The sequence below is a fragment of the Mytilus galloprovincialis genome, chromosome 5 (genome assembly GCF_965363235.1).
Source record: "Mytilus galloprovincialis chromosome 5, xbMytGall1.hap1.1, whole genome shotgun sequence".
Taxonomy (NCBI): domain Eukaryota; kingdom Metazoa; phylum Mollusca; class Bivalvia; order Mytilida; family Mytilidae; genus Mytilus; species Mytilus galloprovincialis.
In genome coordinates, this window is record NC_134842.1 from 10,912,058 (window position 1) to 10,929,448 (window position 17,391).

The following is a 17,391-nucleotide window of genomic DNA, read 5'->3' on the forward strand; positions in this document are numbered from 1 at the left end:
ATATTTTTCATTTTCAAACATGTTTGTCTCGAGCATATCTACAAAACATTATTTTTATAATACGATGCCGATATTTGATGCAAATAATGGTATTGTAAATAGAACACAAAAAGGGCATGATCTGTCCACTTTTTTTACTCTCGAATTCAAAGTCATAAGAGTTTCATCGATTTCTAAGGCTATATTCTGTCATGTTTGTTATTTCAACATGCATATGGTTTTAAATAAGAGTTTTTGGCTCATAAAATATTTAACAAACTTATTTGTGTAGACTATCTTTTTAGTAGTTATCCATCCGTGTGATGTTTTTGAGTATTTGCCAATTTATGTGGAACTTCGCTTTCTTAATATTTGCTCCGAGTTCGGTCGGTATTTTTGTTATATTTCCTTTTTTTCTTAATATTAAATATTTCCATGACACATGTTACTTTTATTTGCTTAAGTATTCAATTGTATGAACCTTCTTATCTATGTTTAAAAGAGCTTAATTTTGAAATGATTAATAAATGTGTTTATTTTTGTAATATAAAGGGCCAACATTATTATCTTATCTTACCTCTTATGTTTTATAGTTTTTAAATTAGCAACTGATATAAGTTTACAAATGGTTTTGGTCGATTAAATTGTTTTAATCGACATTTTATGCTTATCAAATTATAAGCCTGGTACTTTTGATAACTATTTACACCACTGGGTCGATGCCAATGCTGGTAGACGTTTCATGCCCGAGGGTATCACCAGCCCAGTAGTCAACGCTTTGTATTGGTGTTGACATGAATATCAATTAGATCATTTGTATGTATTAACTGTTTTCAAAAGTAAAAATTATTATAAAATTCTAAGGATTCTGGCGAATCAAAGTATAAGCCAGGTACTTTGGTAAATATACGTGAAGTTGGACTAATGTTTGTTCATTTCCTTACGATCTGTTTCCAAATCATCGATGTCTCCTATTTCGCAATATAACTCTTCTTCCATCGGATTGTGAAACAGGGATGTTTCTGTATCTATAATAGATGATTTAGTATGTGCATCCTGTGTCGGTGCCGATGATAACCTTCGTTTGGCTTTACGTCGTTCTATGTTTGGCTTTGAGGAGTTCTTTTGGCATTTCTGTATATTACGAATGATTGCTTCTTTAGCTTTAACGAAGAGAGCTACAACGCATATCAGACCAGTAAGAGCAGCAGCCATCATTATGTAAACGAGGACGGTATTTCCGGAGTTTCCATTGACCTTTGTATCTGAAACAATAATTACTTTCATGAAATATATGTGAATTTTTGCAATGGTTCATTCTTTTTTTACTTAATATTTTGAAATAAACTTTATCTTTAATATGTATTAAAAACAAATCCATATTGCCTACCAAAACAATACGTGAATGAATTGAAATGCAAAACTGAAATAAGTCTCTCGAAATATGAATGTTATATTATTAAGATTTTCTGCTACACAATTTTCGAATTAATATTAAATTACGAAATCTTTTTCATGTATTTCTCTGATGCAAAGTTTTGATTCTTTTCCATGCATTGGCTATTATTTGTGTTTATGAGATATTCATTTGATAATTTATTTTTTTTCAAAAACCTTGGTCTCGATCTTTAGTGAAGAGACATTTATTTTCGAAATGCGCAACGAATGCAGAAAAAAAGGAGTACCTATAAAGTTTTGACTATCATTGGATCAATACCCTTGGTGGTGGATTTAAGTGGATTTAAGCACTCGTAGGTACCAGCAGCCCACGAAAAAACGTTTATTGTTTTATGAGAATGTTTAGTTACAAACTTTTAATTCAAGGACTTAGTCTCCCTCGTGCAACGCTGCGCTTTTTAATAGCTTTGACAGAACGTTTAGATTTCTTTTCTTTTAGAAGCTCTTCGATTATTTAGTAATTTTGGACTTTTAAATAGTTTGCCTTGTGTTTTACTTAATAGTAATTTTTCTTGAAATGTACACCTCATGCCGGACAATTGGTACGATTGATGTCAAAATACCAAAGTTCAAATGAAGTAAATGAAGGAAAAATAAGCTTTCGTACGAGGAAAAAACATAAATTAAGCATAGAAAGATAAAAATCACTCTGACATGAAATTGTTTTTATTAAAATTCAAGTTGAATTTTACTGTACATGTATTTGTTCAAAGTGCGAAGATTAAACCTGTTATAGCTGATTATAGTGTATAATATTTTCGCATTGTCAATCCATGCGTAAACCAAAAATTGCTTTATTGTATGTCCTATGGATTCTTCTGTAAAGTTGACAGTCGTATCACATTTTCTAATCTTTATATACAGTAAAAGCAACATCTGTAGATTTTAAGGCTCTTCTGTCATCATGTTATACTCTTTATGCTATCTCCAAGTATTTATTGCAAGATGATAAAACCGTCACCAATAAACCATATCTATATATTTGTACCTGTCTGTGAATTGCAATCACCGGATATAACGTCGCAGTGCTCATGATTTGAGCAGTTACAAATTCCACTGCAGTTAATTCCATATTTTCCGGATGGACATTCTACGAAAAGACAATGATAATATAATTAAAAAACAATGATCTTAGCTATGTATAACAAAACTTATGTATCAGATGAATATCATTATTTATTGTTAATACGTGATAAATTGTATCATATATTTAAATAACTATAGTAACATTGATAAATTTAAATCAATTTCAATTTATTTCTACCGATCTTTTAGTCTTAAAAGGTAAACTAATTTTCAACAGATATCCAATGTTCAAGAAAGGCACATCAGCCTGATTATGTGAAAGATTGAAAGTAACATAGAGAAAATGGAGTCTACTTATGTATTATTCTATTTCGTTAAAAACAGAATTTCATTTATTCTTCGCATATACAACGATCTCATACCAATAATAAAATTGAGAAAGGAAATGGGAAATGTGTCAAAGCGACAACAACCCGACCATAGAGCAGACAACAGCCGAAGGCCACCAATGGGTCTTCAATGTAGCGAGAAAATCCCACACCCGGAGGCGTCCTTCAGCTGACCCCTTAAAAAATATGCATAATGGTACAGTGATGATGGACGTCATACTAAACTCTGGATTATACACAAGAAACTAAAATTAAAAATCATACAAGACTAACAAAGGCCAGAGGCTCCTGACTTGGGACAGGCGCAAAATTGCGGCGGGGTTAAACATGTTTATGAAACCTCAACCCTTTCCCTATACCTCTAGCCAATATAGAAAAGTAAACACATAAAAATACGCACATTAAAATTCAGTTCCGAGTCCGATGTCAGAAGAAGTAACAAAAGAAAATAAATAAAATGACAATAATACATACATAACAACAGACTACTAGCAGTTACCTGACATGCAAGCTCCAGTCCTCAATTAAACTGAATGAAAGATTATGTCTTCATCATATGAATATCAAGCACAATCCCTCCCGTTAGGGGTTCAGTATCATACTATCATAAAATATATGAGAAGAACATAACCTGTGTCATTCCAACAACTGTTTTTTAAAATTAATGTGTTTAGTTCCGATGCAAAAACCCTATAAGTGAATCAATATTAAAGCCAAAATATGCAATCTTTAATGACCGGACAACAGTATCGTAACTATATCCCTTCTTAATAAGTCTGTTTAAAGGTTTTGTAAGCTTTTGAGGTGAATACTGACATTTTTGTGCTTTGTAAAGAATATTACCATAAAAGATTGGATGTGAAATACCTGAACGTATAAGATGTCTTCATGTTGAGTTATATTTACGAATTATTTCCTTATACCGATAATAAAATTTAGTAAACGTTTTGACTAGTTTGTGATATCTAAAACCCTGGTGTAATAATTTTTCAGTAATATATAGATTTCTCTCGCTAAAATCTAATACGTTGTTACATACACGAGCGAACTGAACAAGTTGAGATGTGTAAACACCATAAGATGGTGATAAGGGAACGTCACCATCTAAAAATGGATAATTAACGATAGGAAATGAAAAATCCTCTCTTTTATCATAAATTTTTGTATAAAGCTTCCCGTTAATGATATGTATATCAAGATCGAGGAAAGGGCAGTGGTCATTGTTAGTATTAGATTTATTTAAAGTAAGTTCAACAGGATAAATTTCTTTAGTATACATACTGGAGTCGTCATTATTGAGAGCCAATATATCATCCAAATATCTAAAAGTATTGTTAACTTTTTGTATCAAATGTTGTTTCGATGGGTCTTTGCTAATTTTAGTCATAAATTGTAACTCATAACAATACAAAAAACTGGTCCGCAATAAGTGGTGCACAGTTAGTCCCCATTGGAATTCCAATAACTTGACGATATACGGAATCTTCAAAGCGAACAAAAATGTTATCAAGTAAAAATTCAAGCGCATATATAGTATCAAAGCATGTCCAATTGACATAGTTCTTTTGTTTATTACTACTAAAAAATGACCTAAAGTTTGAACATATATACTCGCGTTCTGACTTTTTAAATGCCCAGTTAATTAGGAATGTGAATTTTTTCTTAATAAACATATGAGGCAAAGTGATATATATATATATATAGGGTAGAAAAATCAAAACTTTGAACAGATTCAAAATCACCAATATATGCATGCAATTTATCAAGTACTTCCGACGAGTTTTTGACACTCCAAAAGTAATTAATTCCACTTTTTTCAAAGGTCGATTTGAATAATTTATTATCAGGTTTTATATTGTACCAAGTGTACTAGTAAGTAGAATTGACAATTCAGTAGTGGAACAATGGCTTGAAGATGAAATAAATCTATATTTGTAAGGTTTTTTGTGTAGTTTCGTAAGCCAGTACATAGTTGGGACTTTCATTGTATTTGGTTCTGCTTGTAAAGAAGTAGTTAAAAGTTTGTGTTTGTTACTGATGTCGTTTTCTGAGTATGAAGTGAGTTGGAATGTTGGTGAATTCGTGATTTCCTTCTGCAGAACCTCAATATTAAATTTACGTCAAGCAATAATGATATTATTAAGTTTACAAACATTAACTTTGCTTTAAGAGTCAATCTACAATCTGTATAAATATTCAAGGTAAAATCACACAATAACACATTATTTACTTTTTGTGCAATGAACCCCAAACAATCCTGCAGAACATAAACAATTGCCAGTGATAGGATCACACATAGCATCATGTGCACAAAAACATTCTTCATTACAGTTCACTCCGTATGTTCCTGGTTCACAAACTTCAAAAGAAAGAAATCACAATATAGTATAGAGTGTTTTTATTGCATCTGACGTCACATAATTATATTGTTAGATCTATTAAAGTAAATATTTACTTAACAATGGAAATAAAGCTATTACTTCCAATCTTTAAGTCTCGAAAGGAAAACAAATTTTCAACTGCTACCAAATGCTCAAGAAAGGCACTATTGCTTTGTAAATGAATCTTAAAACTGTTTACCAGATACCAGTGACATGAATTGGCTTATTGTGAAAACGGAACCACACAAAATTAGTATTTACCCTTTGTGCAATTATCTCCAAACCGTCCTGCAGGACATATACACTCCCCAGTTACATGATCACATTGAGCATCTTTAGAACACATGCATTCCGCAGTGCAATTGGTACCATATGTTCCATTTGAACATGCTTGAAACGAAAAGATTCATTTTGTACATCTAAGTAAACGAATGCACGATATAAACTATGAACAGAAAAAAGTAAGTTCTAGTTTTAACAATATCAATACGGATGCTTCACACATATGCAATACTTGTACACTAGAAGTTCATATAGCGAGTTTGTTAATTTCAAATTACCAAATTAGTAAGTTAAGGAAAAATTAGGACTAGAGATATATACAAGTTATTAGATGGTTATATATATAAATGTAAGTTTAAGGAACTTACTCCTAATATTGTTGGTTTTAAAAATAGAATAAAACAATATCAGTCATAAGAATATTATATTGCAAAGAAAAATAATAATGTTGATGTATATGAAAAATTTTGGACCCCATTACAATATATATTTCCACTAAAGAGTATGATATTAATCTGAGCAAATGTTTTTTTTTTTTTAATTTTTTTTTTGATTAGATTTTGTTTATACTTTGATGCATATAATTGTAAACAATAACTATGTACATAAGTAAGTAATGTATGTGCGTATGTAAGTAAGAATTGTATGTGTGTATGAGAGACTGAGAGAAAGTGATAGTGAATGCAAGTGGTTCTCATTTCTTTTTTCTATTTACCTCTTTTCATTGGTATTTCCTGATATTTATTTATCTATTCATAAATTTTTACCCTTTCCTTTTTTTTTCTTTTTTTTTATTTCTTAATTACTTTCAGTGTGTTTTAAAGTTTATCTTAGTTATTTAACTTTATTTTATTTTTTTTATTTTTCTTGGGACGGAGGAGGAGTTAAAATTTAATAAAATCATTTAAACATTTATTGCATTGAAAAAGGGAGGGAAGAGAAGAAAAAGAAAAAAGAAATGAAATTACTCTTGATTTATTATCTTTGTTTGATTCCTTAAAATTCAAAACTAAATAATATCTCATTTATGAAGAATTGTTTATTTTTTGTTTGTTATATTAGACATTTATGTTGAACCATCTTTATATTTGTTAGCTTTAAACTTACATGTATTTATACCGGTTTAATATATATATATATTTAATGAATATTACTAACAACCACTAACACCTGTATATATAAATATCATTACTAATGTTAACGAGGCCGGGATAAGGTACCGGTAATCGATGTTTTAAACTTACAAATGTATTGATTTCAATAAAATATATATAAATCAAAAAAAAAAAAAAAAAAAAAGAAAAAAAAAGAAATAAGATGGTTTACGAGAACTACGAATTAATGGTTTGCGGGGAACTTGATGCATTGATATGATGAAATGAATTGTGTTGCTAATGAGAGATCAAATATTAAATACCAAATTGCAGGTTGACTGGAATATTTTGTACAATGTACCCACCACATTAAATGTTTTTTTTTTCTTTTTAGCTTGTTGACGTGTTTAAAATTAAAGCAAGCTCATATCAAAAACTGGATAAATTTCTCGGCCATATTCATTTCGTTCGGTAAGACGTTATGGTTTAAGAGTATTAAATTCTTAAATAACTGACTTGACATCAGGTCCGAGTACACAGTTATCGTCCCTTGATTTTCGTTGTCCACGAATATAGTCCCTACTGTGGACAGTGTGTTACTTGTCAATTTTTTTTATACCCCTTCCAAATTTATTTATTTATGTTTTATGCCTCAAGTAGCAAGAAGGGGGATAAAATTACATTGTAAAAAAATTTGATTCATAAATTATAATGTAAAGTAGACTGATTTGGTCCAGTTGAAAAAGGTCAAAAATTAGCATTTCGGAAGCTGTCAAAAGATTTCAAGCCCCCTTCACATAAAATTGTCCATATTTTGAGTTAGAGCTGATGAAGTTTTCTATAATTTTGATATAATTTTTCCCAAAAGTAGTACAACACACTGTAAAAATATTATGGAGAAAGCGCAGGTGGGATTTTTTTTATTTCCATTTATTGTCTAAAGGAAATGCACTACGAAATAACTGTGTACTCGGACCATCAGTTTTTATTAGCTCCCCTGGCCCAAAAGGACCAAGTGAGGATATTTCATCATTTGAAGTCCGTCAACGTCGTCGTCCGTGAATTTTGGCCAAATACAACCAAACATGGTCTAACTCATCATTATGGTGTTTAGTTTTAAAAAACAATATCCGATGACCCGTTCTGTCAACCAAGATGGCCGCTATGGCTAAACACAGAGGGGTAAAATTGCAGTTTGGCTTATATTTCTAAGAGTAAAGCATTTAGATCAAATCCGACAGGGCAAAATTGTTTATTAATTCAAGATTAATCTGCCCTGACATTTTAAGACGCATCACATAACCCCATGTTGGGTTGCTGTCCCTATAATGGTGATTTTAAAGACATTTTGAAGTTTTAGGTACTTATCTTAATTTATATAATAGCAAAAATGTCCAGCGAAGTAAAGTCAACATGATCAAAATTGTCAATTCCCCAATTCAGGAGTTATTGTGACGGTCACAATTTTCGTAGATTTTTGTAATCTTTTAATCCACTTAAACCACTTGGCCAAAATAATTATGATTAGCCTCAATTTTAAAGAGTGAATCGTCATTGAAAAATGTATCCCTCACCCTGAAATCCAACCAATGTGGCCGCCATGGCTATACAAGAACAGAAGGGTTAACTAAAATGTCTACGGGAAACTTGTAAAAAAAACTATCGAGAATGGTCACTACTTAAAAACTAATTTGAATAATGATAAAAGGGTCTCCAGTGAATGTTGTAAGACTAAAATAAAATTACCAGCTTTAAATTCGACTACTGGTCCGTATTATACAAACGTGGCCTTAACCATTATTAGTGTATCTTATACCATCATTTACGACTTTAACCTTATCATGCTTATCTTACATGATTTTTCAAAACCACAGTAGATACAGCTGAGCGACACAGGATCTCGAAACCCTCTCGTTATCTTTGAACCCTAGATATTTGTAACTGTATTCTTCACTATTTTTGTGTGCCTTTTTTGTTGTAAAGTGTTTCAAAAACCTGCCGCGTCAGGACTGTGTTTTGTTCCTTGTTTTGCTGCTCTGTACATGTTGCATTGATCAGACGAGTTAAGTTCTTTTCACTAAAAAGCTATTGTTTATAAAAAAGAAGATGTTGTTTAATTGCCAATGAGACAACTTTCCACAAGAGACCAAATGACACAGCCATTAACAGTTATTCGTCATCGTACGACCTTCAACAATGAGCAAATCCAATAACGCATCGGCAGCTATAAAAGTCCCCGAAATCACAAATGTAAGTTTTTCAAACTAGAAGACTAACTGTCTGATCAATGTACAAACAAATGAACGAAACGAATATGAAACACAGCAACAAACGACGACCACTGATTTAAAGGCTCCTGACTTGGAACAGGCACATAAATACAGAATGTGGCGGGTGTACACATGTAAGCGGGATCCTCCTCAACCTGGAACAATGGTGTAACAGTACATCATAATAACGAACTTTAGTGTGCTGGTAACCACTGTCCCAATTTGGAGGAGGGTTGGGTGCTTCCAAACCTGTTTAACCAAAGCACATACTTAATGTGCTTTTCTTATTAAGGAACCTGTAATCTAGTGGGTTTTGCTGTATAATCTATTATTATTATGTCATTTTGTCTCTTGCTTCAGGTGTGTCTCATTACCAATCGTGCATATAACCTCTTTTGTTTGTTACTTTCAATCAGTTCACAAAGTGAATCTTCAATATAAAGATAAGAAGATGTGGTATAATTGACACTGTGACAACTGTCCAGAGAATAATTATAGATTATCAGACGTTTTTCACGTAAAGCTGTATAGTTAAAGAATTTCAGAATATACAAAGTAACAAACACAAACTGTTAAACATATGACATTTGTTATCTATTTTTTCCATGTGTTTGAGATTTTGATTTTGCCATTTAATTAGGAAATTTCCAAGTTTGAGATTTTTGTGATTTCACTTTGACCATGTCATGGTAAAAAACGGAAATAGGCTTAACAACAGTATACAAAAAAAATATAGCAAAATATAAAAAAAGAAGATTTGGTATCATATAAAGAGGACAATGTCAAAGAAAGTCTAGTTTTTCATCGTAAAGTTCATTGGAAGATATCGAGACCTTGTAGATATAAACTTGTAGATAAACTGTAAAACTACATATCTTTAAGTATAAGTTTTATTTACCGACATTGTTTATCATCTTAATGACATGGTATAGTGTTTGTTTACTTTGTATATTCGATCTTTACGGTTTGTTTCATTTTGTGGTTATAAGCTTTTGGCGTGGCTCGGTATTTTTATATTTCGTCAATGTGTTATTGTGCTATTGTCTTTTTTGTATCCTTTAAATTTGTCTTTTGAACTTTGTCTATACAGTGTTTGTGTGCCATCCTTTTTTCTTAGTTGAACTATTTATATGATTCTATAGTGATTGAGATTCTCCAAACAAAAAAGTACCAAACTTTAATGTATTCAAAACGGAAATCTAATGGGGAAATCAAAAGCTCACACAGATCAAACGATTTGAAAATAACTTTTCTGACTTTTACAGGCATTTCCTCATGCATGAAATGGTGAATTAAACCTGGTTTATAAAAAGATGTTGACTGCTGTTACTCAACTTTTTAAAATTTGTTTATTTGTTTTGGTCACTCACACATTGCTATAACGGAACTATGACTGTCAAACAAGTAAAAGATTGAGTTAGCTATACAAACATTTTCGGAGTAAATGTATGTACCAATTTAGCAATATTTAAAGTGTTTGCAATTCGTTTAATGTATTTGAGCTTTTGATTTGCCATTTGATAAAGTTATTTCCGTTTTGAATTTTTATTTGAACTCAGTATTTTTGCTAGTTTACTGATTTAATAAGTATGTAACTCAAATGTGTATTTATTCAAACGAGAAAATCAACAGGGATATTTATGTACATAACAATAAATAAAAAGACAAAACAGATATTTATCAATTAGCATCAGCCCCGACTATCATGGTCCTTACAGTTTATTTGAATTGTTGTTATACTTTTAAATAATGTAAAAAACGGAACACTGGAAACATTTATCATTGTTATATATCAATATCTAAACCCAAACAGTTGCTATGAACGTGAATTGTTTTTTGTTATCCCCACAGCACTTGACATTTCAGGGAAATTGAAACACAAAACATATCAATTTACCTTTTGTGCAATGATTTCCAAACCATCCTTGAGGACATAAACAAACTCCAGATACAGGATCACACTCAGCACCATGGGCACAGATACATTCCTTATTGCATTGCAAACCGTATGTTCCGGATGGACACGCTTTAAAGAAAAGAAATGGAAAAAAATCAGTGTCAGTTATGGCTAATATGACACTGTCTTTGTTTAAAAAGGTGTGCCTCTTACACATACAAAAAAGAGAAATCCCAAACAGCAATATGAGGGAGAACTGTTCTAAGCGACACTTTATGAATTTTAAAGTCACCATCACGAATTTTTTTACACTAATAACTGCATGTGATTGCAGTCTAAAAATTCAAGAATAGTTATATTGCCTGCAGTTTCACCGAATACGTTCTATTTCCAATTTTGACCTTTGACTGAGTGTTGATAAGTGTAGTCGGTGATGCTTGAATAGCATGCGTCAAGTATCATTAAATAATATGTTATATCCCACTGTAAATACATATTGATAGATTTATCAATATTTGATTGGTTGAGACTATCCAACGTGTCATCGAACAAATCTTCCTATTCCCCTCTGAGAATTATGTCCTTCTCTGAAATGTTGGGAATATATCGTGCGACGTTACGCGCGGTTAAAGAACATAACGTTTTGAACTTCTTTTTTTCTAAATAGTAATAACAAAAATCATTTTCGTAATAAAACTTATCTCAGACGTTAAAACAAAAAGATTAATATTTAAATCTTGATCCGTACTGTTTTATAATCTGTTTGTCGTGCTTTGCTATAAAGACAAATGAATAAGAAAACAATGTATGCAAACTAATATTGTATGTTCAGGTAGTAAACAAAGCTGGCACTCATACCTCATCTTCCTATATCTATCTATTATATGAAGCGAAATATAACATCCATTTCCCTTGTCTTCGTGAGATATGAAGATTTGCTCACCCTCCTAAATTCATATCTCCTTCAGGTACGCGAAATAAATGTTTATTATTTATGTTTGCGGTTGCTTTTGTTGCATCTTAATGATTTCGTTGTCCCGTTGTTTTTCTCTTAAGCTTGATGTGTTTTTAGTTGTAACCCGAATTTGTTTTCTCTCAATCAATTAAGGACTTTTGAACAGCTATATACTATTGTTGCTTTCATTTGTACAACGGAAGTATAAAGCAACTGAATATTGGGATAGCAATACATCTTGTATGTATCATTATTGAGTAGTGGTTTTATAATATACATCTTGTATGTATCATTATTGAGTAGTGGTTTTATAATATACATCTTGTATTTAATTCGTTTACCTACCGTTTGAGCACTGTGGACCTGTAAACCCTTTATCACAAATACATCCATGTACAGGGTCACATTCTTGTCCTTCTAAACAGCTACAAATCTGTCTGCATTGAACCCCATGGTAATTTGGCAAACATTCCAACAAACAATTTCTTCCCCACCTTCCCGCTGAACAAACTAAAGAATAAAGTTATTTTAAGTTGTAAACTTGTAAAAAAACAAAGAGAAGAGTAAATGTGATTGTTCAAAAAGAAAAACTTTGTATTGATTAATTTCAATTTCTAAATAAATTTAAAACAAAAAAAAATATAATTATGAAAAGTTTGTCCTTTGACAAATATAAAATACGGTTATATATTAACATTTCTCTTGGACGAAACGATTTAGTGGTTCTTTCCCATAGGTCATAACGTAAACTCGTCGTCCAAGATAAATGTTTGCGACTGTAATATTTTGGACCATGGTTTTTACAACGCCAAGACAAACGATTGGAATGAATGGCAATAACAGTTATCAAAGGTACCAGGCTTAAAATTTAATAAACCAGACGCGTGCTTCGTCTACAAAAGACTCATCAGTGACGCTCAGATCAAAATAGTTAGAAACCCAAACAAGTACAAAATTGAAGAAAATTTATGGCCCAAAAATAAAATCATTTTTCCAGTTAAAGTCATAATCAGGGCAAATTGGCAAGGAACTATAAAGACTGCAAACATGTAGCTTTTACTAATTCAGAATCAGTCCTGACTGGATAGAAATGGTGCTATTATATAATACCTCATATAAATTAATATCTTAAAGTTAAAAAAACTGTCAAATGGTTTTTTTTATAGGGAAACAAATCACATCTTTTGAATTTTCATATCCCGGATCAGACTTCTGGTATAACGAAATACATTGAGCGACATAGTTGAATTTTACAACCCATTGTGTGATTAAATGAAATATAGTTAGAAATACATTCCATTAATAGAAGACTATTTAAATGATTTATACTGATATGAACAGTACCTTGACATTTTCCATCGCGGAGATAATAATCAGGACAACAATTGAGTATCAGCTGTGTGTTATTTCCAGTGGAGTTTCTGCAAACGAGAGAGATAATTTTTAACAATTCAAACAGTAACTGTAACTTTTATAAACCACAAATTAATACTTTTGAATTCTGAATATTCATATAAGCATTCATGTCAAAAAATATGAAAACAATCATTAAAAGGTTTCGATTATTATCTTACTCTTTTGTATCATGTTATTGAACTACGGTGGCAGAATATTTTTTAACTTATTCCCACAACATAATATTTTGTTCCCACAAGTTGTATATTGTGCCCACAAGAAAGTGTTCTTGTTCCCAAAAGATAATGTGTTGTTCCCACAAGATAGCATGTTGTTCCCACAAGATAATATGCTGTTACCACAAGATAAATGGTTGTTCCCACAAGATAATATATTGTACACACAAGATAATATATTGTTCCCACAAGATAATATATTGTACCCACAAGATAATATATTGTTCCCACAAGATAATATAATGTTCCCACAAGATAATATCTTGTACCCACAAGATAATATCTTGAACCCACAAGATAATACATTGTTCTCACAAGATAATATATTGTTCAAGAAGTGTTTTATTCATATTATTGTGAGTTATAAAAAGAAACAACAAGAGGCTCTTAAGAGCCTGAATCGCTCACCTGGTAAACAATGCCCTATAAACTAAATTAATATATCAATGTTTGTTGTAAAATGAGCTAAAATCATATTATGAAGTTTAATCATGGTTATACAACATTATCATCATCACCATTCAACTAAAGATACCATGTTTACTTTAAAAACCAAATATTGTTGAAATCCGAGCAAGTGTAAAAATTGGCCCGAAAATGGCAGCCATTTCAAAAACGGCTGCCCAAAACAAATTTTCACCATCACCATTCAACTCAGGATACCATGTTTACCTTTGAACTTTCATCTTCATTTTCTTCTATAATTCAGGAAAAAATAGCAAAAAACAGCATTTTGACCCCTATGTTCTATTTTTAGTAATGGCGGACATGTTTTTCGACCAATCATAAAACCAAGCATAAACTTTTTGCAGGATACCCTAAGGTACAATCTTAATAAGTTTCATTTGATTTTGAATAGTCGTTTCAGAGAAGAAGATTTTTGAAATAATAACATCAAAAATAGCAAAAAATGTCAAAATAGGGCAATAACTCAAACATCATTTCAAAATCTGACATCTGATTATAATGATGATGGATGGTCGTGCAAAGAAAAGCGTCGAATCAAATGTATATTTAAGCCGAGAACATCTTACTGCAATATGAATATTAACCTTGTACGGATGAAATTTGCAATTTCGCGAGGTAACATTCGTTAAAGACCTCGGACACTTAATTCGAACTCACAGGCCATCCATTGTGTGATCTGCCATATAATTATCGTGTTATAGGCTGACACACAGAAAACATTAATTAACAACTAGGTGCAGGATTTAAAAGACATTACCATGCTGTATTACGATATGAAAGGAATCAATCAGTCCTTTTTTTAAACAATTTTAAGAACCGCTTACAGGGACTCATAATCTTTTCAAGTATTATATGATTCATATATTTTCCAGAGACAAAAAGTAAAGGAGCAAGAGAACTCAGAAAAGATTGTATCCGAAAATTCAATATAATCCCAAAAAATCAACTTTAAAAACTACCTCACCCTAGAATATAAAAATTGATAAATTACAATAACATTTAATTGAATGGAATATCTATTAAAAAATTGTATCAACAATTTTATAATGTTCTGCTACATGACCAAAAGGAGCCAAAGAATATTCGAATACACCTAAACTTAGAAACCTCTGGCCTCTTTATAATCTTAAATGTGTAAACGGACACTTTTAAATGATTGATTTTTGGTTGCTAAAATTTTAGTGGAAAAAGAAGCACGCATGTTCAGGACGGACCCTATTAACACGAAGAGAGCCGTGGTGTATTGGTTAGTGTCTCGGGCTACTGTGTAAAAGGTTCCTAATTCGATCGTGGTATCGGGGTAAACATTTTAGGGAGGGTATTTTTGGCGTCCCTTGACACCATTTGCAAGTAGGGTCTTGAGGAAATGGTGATTGTCCGTCGGTAGGGAACGATAAATGACAGACCCGTGTTAAGAGACAGTCATTTCCCTTGCACGTAAAAAAACACCCTTGTAGATTTCGAAAAAGGGCAGGCTTATGCCGCTACAAGGCAGAACTCGCACCTTTAAAGTGGAAGGGATTAAGATATGTTGCAATATCTTGTGTCCCAATCCACTATAAATAAATATTTTTAAACTAACCTATTTTAAAACAATAAATTAAATAATGAGGTCATGTAAGAGAAGACGTTCGAAACAAATATCTGGAAATTTAGACTGCAACCACAAATGAGAGTTAATTGAATATTTACAGATTTGTGCCTTGCGACAATCCACCTACGGACGCTTCAAAGACCTATTGCAAGGGTTCTCAACGTGTAATAACCGTAGCATTCTCTCTACACGCCAAACGTGGTTGCGTGACGCTGAGATCAAAATGTTAAGAAGGTCAAACAAGTACAAAGTTGAAGAGCATTGATGACCCAAAATTCCAAAAACAAATACGGCAAAGCTTATTTATGCCTGGTGTAAGAAAATCCTTAGTGTGTCGAATTATTGATACTGCTGCAAACAGTCAATTTAAAATAAAAATGACCATATAATTGATATTCACGTCAATATCGAAGTGCTGATCTGACTACTTGATACGTATGTTGTTTTTCCTGCGGGCAAAACTTCAAATAATAGGGTCTTTGTATGTAAATCGTACTACTAGGAGTGTATTGTAAAAGAATAAGAGATAAATGAGCACTCAATTAATCCCAAAAAACAAACACATATAAGTTGACAAAACTGAAATTTTGGTGAATCACAACTCTTTCATGGCTTCAATTAATATTTCATCGAACAACAAATCGGAGGGCATACCTTGTTTGTAATGGAGAACTAAACTTCACAAAATTCCTTACAAACAACGGTACATTGCCGGCTCCCCTTCATGTTCGACTAAAGAATTGTCCATTAGATTGACAACAATTCTGTCCGCAGTGAAACTGTTTAGTCGCGAAGTGGTATGAACCATGTGTGAATTCTATAAAAAATCTCTATTATAGAACATCTAGATAATTCTAAATCTCGATCTTCTTCTGAATTAGTTCTAACAAAAGTTTAGATTGTTCAACCCTGTATACCACAATTCCCCATGTGAAATTGATAAAGCCTTTAAAAGAAATAATACACTATGCTTATCAACATAACAATAATTGCATTAGCTCATACGTCGTATTTTTGAAAAGTGAACAAAAAGGCATAACACTGTGCGCCTCTCCATGCCGAACTCTTATTCTTTCATATGAATTGGATATTCTTCAGACACTTGTCATTAACAACAAGATCAAAGCAGCCAGGACATTTAATTTCACATTCAGATATATTGATGAAGTTTTTTCATTTACAATCTAAACTCTTCTGATTGGGTACCATTTAATACATCCCCAAGAACTACAACCTATCGGTGTACTAACATGCATTTTTGAATGAAAAAGTAACGACGGCTGTTTAAGGAATATTAAAAAGCATTATCAAACTAGTTTAATGCATGTGTAAGTCCTTTGACATTTATATTCCATGTAGACATTTCCATTGACATTTTCATTGGTCTACATTTGTATGTATAAAATGAGGGGCGAAAGATACCAGAGGGACAGACAAACTCATAGATCGAATATAAAATTGCCAATAGCCTTAATCTTTAATTTAGAATTAAGCATTGTAAGGATTAATTAAACGTTGTTATAACAAAATAATATAGGGTTGTATAATATAGACTTTGATCAAAATATATGACTGTATGTGTTAACTTTACATACACATTTCACTTTTAAAAATGTAGTATTTAATATATTATATTAAGCAGAAAGTGTGTATAACACAACAAATAACAAATAGTTTTGACCTAATTTAATTGATCTTATATGTTAGCGACAAGGAAAACATCCAAAAGAGCTATATTCCTAAAACAATCTTGCAAATTGCTCCAATACACAACGTTTTAAAAACACAGAAACTGTACAATCATAAACTGATAAGAAACAGGAAGAATATATATTTTAATTCTTTTTGTTAGCGATCAATCACTCTATAATTTCCGATTTATTATAAAAGTTCACATCAAATATTTTTTTAATTGTTCAAAAGAAACTATTTTTTCACTACCAAAGCTGATAGTACGCTAAAAACTC

The 17,391-nt window shown here is 31.6% G+C and overlaps 1 protein-coding gene across 1 annotated transcript; it reads right to left on the reverse strand.

The window, feature by feature from the left end:
- Positions 1-538: 538 nt before the first annotated feature.
- Positions 539-12,209, reverse strand: LOC143074322 (uncharacterized). The gene is made up of 6 exons (XM_076249830.1): positions 12,077-12,209; positions 10,777-10,905; positions 5,495-5,623; positions 5,083-5,211; positions 2,426-2,527; positions 539-1,244 (listed from the first exon to the last, which is right to left on the reverse strand). Exons 3-6 carry the CDS (start codon positions 5,577-5,579, stop codon positions 901-903), a joined length of 660 nt encoding a protein of 219 aa, XP_076105945.1. The 5' UTR covers positions 5,580-5,623; positions 10,777-10,905; positions 12,077-12,209; the 3' UTR covers positions 539-900.
- Positions 12,210-17,391: the final 5,182 nt, after the last annotated feature.

Bases quoted from the DNA above. Each gene is read 5' to 3' on its own strand.
- LOC143074322 (XM_076249830.1), bottom strand. From the start codon at position 5,579: ATGTGTTCTAAAGATGCTCAATGTGATCATGTAACTGGGGAGTGTATA. The intron at 5,212-5,494 runs GTAAATACTAAT...TTTCTTTTGAAG, and splicing joins TGGAGATAATTGCACAAAGG to TTTGTGAACCAGGAACATAC. The intron at 1,245-2,425 runs GTACAAATATAT...TTATTGTTTCAG, and splicing joins TGATTGCAATTCACAGACAG to ATACAAAGGTCAATGGAAAC.